The sequence below is a fragment of the Pipistrellus hanaki genome, assembly GCF_964339955.1.
Source record: "Pipistrellus hanaki genome assembly, chromosome: 14".
Classification (NCBI taxonomy): domain Eukaryota; kingdom Metazoa; phylum Chordata; class Mammalia; order Chiroptera; family Vespertilionidae; genus Pipistrellus; species Pipistrellus hanaki.
In genome coordinates, this window is record NC_140516.1 from 47,032,782 (window position 1) to 47,038,781 (window position 6,000).

At 52.7% G+C, this 6,000-nt stretch overlaps 1 protein-coding gene across 2 annotated transcripts in view; it reads right to left on the reverse strand.

The window, feature by feature from the left end:
- ABLIM1 (actin binding LIM protein 1) overlaps positions 1-5,770 on the reverse strand; it is a 217,133-nt gene extending 211,363 nt beyond the window's left edge. The window contains exon 1 of one of the 2 annotated variants that reach the window (XM_084903596.1): positions 5,549-5,770. In XM_084903596.1, the coding sequence (XP_084759722.1) occupies positions 5,549-5,561 (13 nt within the window). In that variant the 5' untranslated portion in view covers positions 5,562-5,770. The remainder of the gene's footprint in view (positions 1-5,548) is intronic. The other variant, XM_084903598.1, reaches the window with a different exon arrangement.
- Positions 5,771-6,000: the final 230 nt, after the last annotated feature.

Consider the following 6,000-nt stretch of genomic DNA (forward strand, 5'->3'; position numbering starts at 1 on the left):
AAGGCAGCAAAGAGTACACACTCACTCTTGCAAGGGAGAAGAGCTAGAGATGGGGGCACCCAGTGGAGCGTACAGGAAACACAGGGCTTACTCTGTCCATGGCGTAGGGCAGGGGTGTCTTTTCAGTCTTGCGACTCTGTCACCATGGTGCCTCTCAAGAAGGACTTAAGGGACGTGAACAAAACACAGGTCCTTTTCGGCACAGCTGCTCTGCATGGCTAGGGCTGCACATCTGGAGAGAGAACACCCCACTCTCCTGGCCTCGTGGTGGCAACACGCTGTCACTTTCTAGTGTGATGTTAGAAGATGTAATGAGACAGGCAGCTGGATTTTCAACAATGTGTGTTGGATGGTGAACTGTAGGAAGGCTGAAGAGACGTCTATGGGAAGGATGGACGGATGGGTGGATGGATGATATTCTTAGAGACTGTTGCTTTAAGGAGGGTGAAATGCTGAGTGCTCTCATCCTTTTTCCTGTTTCTACCCAAGAACATTGAAGCCAGTGATTGCTCAGACACAATGGCAGCCACAGGTGAAGTACAGTTCAAGCCCTAATAAACAGCGTCTCATGAATGGAGCGACACAATGTCAAATTGTATCGAGTGGCTGGTGCTCCTTATGTCAATGAACAATCGTGAATTAAGTTCCAGAAGAAGCTGAAACCACAGGCTCATAAAAAAGTAATGTTTCTCCCGTGAGAGGCTGAGGACGAATTTACCGGGTAAGATTGTAAATTTCACTAAATTCCGCCTTTCGTTTTAAAGGGCTCTCTGCATGAGAGCTGTTTTGTTCCTCTCATGCGCCTGTGAACGTATGATGAATGAAGAATGCACGCTGCCCCTGGGGACATGGCCTTGCCGCCCCCTTCCCACCCCCCACTCTCCCCCGCAGCCACAGCCAAACATGCCGGGGGCTGTGTGCCTTTGGCCTCCCATGCGCCGGTGGCGTTCTTGGTCCTGGGATGCTCTGGTGTGAGGTGGGAAACCAAGGCCAGGGCTCAGAGAGCCTAATCTGCCATGTGAAAGGGAGGGAGCCCAGGACAGAGCTTTGGGCAAGCTTCTACCCAGTGAGAATTGTGGCCAGGATGAAATGTAACTCACGCCGAGAATGGAATATCGTGGGCGGCTGACCAGCCAGGGGTGAGTTCCTCTGGATGTACTGACAGACCTCGCACTTCCCTTCCCTGCATCTGCACTCCTCGGCTCAGGAGCGGCCTTTGCTGTGAAGGATTGCTGGCTTCCTACAGCATCCCTTCCTTCATCATCCCAGCCTTCTTCCCCTCCTCACTGCCAATCTCCATCGCCCCCACCACGTCTCCGGCTCCTTCCTGCCCACAGCCCCTGCCTGCCATGGCTTCTGACAGGGAAGCACACCCTCAGCCTCCTGCCTGCCAAGTCCCCACTGGCCCTCCGAGATCCAGCTCACTCCCGCCTCCGCTGAAGGGCAGCTGCTCCCTTTGCCTCCGGTCACAGGGAGTGACCCTCCCACACCAGATGAATCAGCCCTCCATGGGGCTCTTTATCAGGGGTACATGGCTGCGCGCGCGCGCACACACACACACACACACACACACACACACACACACACACCCCTCGGTGTGCGTTCCTTAGGGAGTGGGGCTAACCATTTTCCATCTTGTCTACATCATCCCTCACAGACTAAGGCATGCTGTTGCATTAAGGGATCTAAACTTCCATGTAAGATCAGAAATATGTACAGGTTCATAATATCAGTTACCAAACAAGAACTTGATTAATCCTCGAAACACATACACAATGACTTGGTGTTTATAGCTTTAAATATAAGAACTGGTCTAAGAATTGATTTTACTATAAATTTAAGGACACGTATATCACATGTATTAGAATCATTGCCTAGGGGAGAATGGAATAGGATTGGGAGGTGAGGATAAAAATGTCTCAATAAATAAATTAAACAAGAGACCGTTCTGCTAACCAGTGTTTCCCAAACTTCTCTCATGACGAGAATCACCTGGTGGAGTTGTTAAAATACAGATTCCTGAATCCCAACTAAGAAGTGCTAAACTAGAATTTTTGGGAACATATAGGTAAAAGTGTATACTTAACTAGTGAACACTAGTTAAGTATACACTTTTACCTATATGTTCCCAAAAATTCTAGTGCTCAGAGCACTAGTTAAGTATACACTTTTACCTATATGTTCCCAAAAATTCTAGAGCTCAGAGCACTAGTTAAGTATACACTTTTACCTATATGTTCCCAAAAATTCTAGTTTAGCACTTCTTAGTTGGGATTCAGGAATCTGTAGTTTAACAACTCCACCAGGTGATTCTCATCATGAGAGAAGTTTGGGAAACACTGCTAAACCAATGACCGTGAGCCATACCTGAGAGGGGTAGCTGACTCCGCCTTCTCCACACGTGGCCTCAATCTTTTTAAAAAGTCACGCGGTGCACAGACACAATATGGGAACCATCAACCTTCCCAAAATCTCCTCTGAACCATGGTTCTCCCTCATGTGAAATACTGATGTCAAAAACTGTGTAATTCATGGAAAAGATTATTGATTGGATTGGAACCCACTTATTCTAAATACAAAAGGGAAAACAAAGGACTTCCAGAAGGCGTTGCGCTGCTATTTCCATTTTTTTAAGCACCCAAATTAGTAAGTACTAAACTTAGCCATCGAATGTCTCTTTTCAGTTTGACAAAGTGCTGGAGCGTTCTTTACCTCAAAGACAGGAAAACCTGCAGCGGATACAGGTCAGAAACACGGCCGCCCGTAAGAAATCGAGGTGCACTCATCTTTGCAACACCACCGTGAGAGAGACTGATAAAGGCAGTGATGCAACATGTAGTGTGCAGGCAGAGGTCCCGGAAGCAGGGAGAGAAGACACGGAACCAGGCTCCCCTTGTCACACCACATACATCTTGGTTGAGTTCCACTGTAAACATGGCAGCAAAAATGGGTGCAGCTCTGACTCCTGCAGTCCGTCCCTCCACACCCCAGCCACACGAATGAGCCACTGCGGATACCGCCTGGCACTCAGCGTGGTCTGCAATGAAAACTCCTCTGGCCAAAGTGAGGGCGTCTGAGGCCGGTCCTGCCCAACCACCGCCCTCACTCCTACAGTCTCAACCACAGGACAGACAGCCATTCCTGCTCCTCTCCTCTCCCCTTCGTCACCACCGAATGTCCACGGAGATGTTTCAGAACGTACTGGGAATCCCAAGTTACTTACAAAGGCCATTTCCTTTAAATCTCAAACACGGAGCAATCTCTTCTCTCTTAAATCAATGATTGTGGCGTTTACTATGCTATTTCAAGGACTAGTCACAGAGGCAGGAAGACAGCACGGATGTGCTCAGAAGTCAGACAGACCTGGGAGGACATGGGGATCGGCCACTTCACTCAGGAAAAGGACACAGACCTTCAAACCTCAGTTCCTTCATCTGTCCAATGGGGAGGTGACGGAGCATCCACTCGCCTCAGTTCCTCTGAGGATACAATGATACACTACACGGAAAGTGTATCATATACAGAGCATCAGTAAGTGATACTATTATCGTGGGCTTCCCTCCCACCTGCAAGCTCAGTCAGACTGTAAACAGGGAAGTGCTGATGAGCAGCATGGGGCTGGGAGAAGAAACAGCTGAGTGAAATGGCCATGTCCGAGTCCACGCCTCCTGCTGGAAAGCAGGTTCGAGCGGAAAGACTGGAGAACTAACTCGGTCCCCGTCCAGAGCTCTGGCCTCTGAGCCACTGGGGCCTCTTCACTCAACATCCTTCCAGAAAGCACAGAGACCCTGTGACGGGGGAGGGGGACTGAGATAGTGCGACTGGGCCAGGGGACTTCCTAAGGAATTGGATGCTTCCTAGCTAGCCCAGTGGTCGGCAAACTCATCAGTCCACAGAGCCAACTATCAACAGGATGACGATTGAAATTTCTTTGGAGAGCCACATTTTTTAAACTTAAACAAGTTCTGAGGCCACTTCTAAACAGACACGCCCAGGCCGTGGTATTTTGTGGAAGAGCCACACCCAAGGGGCCAAAGAGCCGCATTGACTCCCGAGCCACGGTTTGCCGACCACTGCCCTAGGGCATGCTAAGGTGCCTACTGTGTGCAGGGTCCTGTACTAAGGGTTTGGGTGGTGTAAAGCTGGGTCAGACGTGAACTCTGACCACGGAGAGCTGTACTGCCCGTGAGGAACGTTCCCACAGGTTCCTGGCGGTGCTGGGGACCCAGGGCAGGTGGGAAAACCACGGTCTTTGAACACAGTTCAGAGACCTACAGCGGGAGCCAGCCAGGGCGTCCCGTATACACAGCCGGCCCCCTAAAACCATATCTGTCCCACCCCTTTTCTCTTTCCCCGACATGCACACATTACTGGCATTAAACACCGTTAGGCAGGGATTGTCTCAGCATCTACAAAAGGTCATTTATGTCCTCCCATCCGACCTCAGCACTCCATTCCCAGTTCAGAACCAACCAACCAACGGCACTGCCAGATCAGCCAAGGCCAGTTTCCTTAAAAAGGAATTCGAACATTCTGGTTAGAAGTGACTCTATTTGTTGCACGCCCCGGAATGAACCTTGAAAAGCAGGATTTCACTACCCAGCACGTTATTAAATTCCTAAACTGCCCCCCCCCCCCCAAAACAAAACAAAACAAAACAAAACAACCCACAAGACTTGGTTAACCCTTCAGAGTTTCACTGCAACTCCTCCAAGTTTGAAGGCATCAAAGGGGGTGGTCCGTACAGCTTTCAAATACAGTTTCTACAAATAATCAATATTTTCTTTCGATGCTTATGGCGAAGCAACCGCGTCACTCTGTGTGAATTGCTGGCAGGATGCGCAGTGACTCGATTTCTTTAATATTTTTCACTCATAGTAGCAGCCACGGCGCGTGTCTGACGAACCCGCCCGCCCCAGCATCACCGCTGGCTTCAGATGGCGAGAAGCATTTCCCCTCGCTCTCGCCTGGGAAGCTTTCTTTTTCCTTCCATCCGCTTCACTGCAACAATTGCTTCACTCCAGAGAGAAAATAGGAGATTCGTGCAAAGAGGGGTACAGGTAGGGAATTCACTTTTTTTTTTTTTTAATGGGGTGTAAGCACTGCAGCTTTAAATCTTACTGCATCAAGCCCTGGATCCCTTCCATAACCGAGCTGCAAAATGGTAACAAGAAAGGAGGAAAAAAATACCTCTTCCTCCCTCCAGGCCGCCCTCCAGGCGGCTCCCCAGCAGGACGGGCACCCGCGAGCCCATCCCCCACGCCCGCCCAGCTCAGACCTGCAGCTGGTGCAGACCAGCCAGGCACCGACATTGGCCCTCAGGCTGCATGCAGCCCACACGGGGAGGTCAAGGTCAAGGGCGGCGAGGGCTCCCTTTGCACCAAACCCAGCCGCCCAGAGCCCGGGGATCATCAGATGGCAAAGTTTCAGGCCGGGTATCTCAGCCCCTCGCCCTCCCGCACCTGCCCCGCCCGCCCTGGTGCGTGCCCTGCCCCGCCGGGCCCTGCCCCGCCGGGCCGTGGACGGTGCCCACCGGGTCCCCACTCACCCCTCGCGGCCATGGTTCGGGCGGCAGAAGCCCCGGCGGGGAGCGTGGAGGAGACACCCGGGGGCAGGGCGCGCGGAGGAAGCAGCCCCGAGGCGCACACCCGCGCGCACACGCGCCCGCCCGCCCGTGGGCAGCGGCTGGCACCGCGCGGGCACGCCTCCCGGGCCGGACACCTGGCCGCGCCGGGCGCAGTGGCCGCGGGGACCTGACAGCCGAGCGGCGGGCGCTGGGCGGGGCCGCCGCCTCCTCGCCCGCCCGCCCGGCCCACCCGGGCCAGAGCCGCTGGGGACGCGCCGGGCGGGGCTTTGGTCCCCGAGGGCGGTGGAGCCTGCGGTCAGGGTCCACGGCTCCCCTCCCCCGGGTTTTTAATGTAAAACAATCACCGATAGGGTTGCAGTGATGAGAGGCTTTCCAGCCTCCTCTCCTGCTTTGGTCCCAGAGAAACAAAAGTA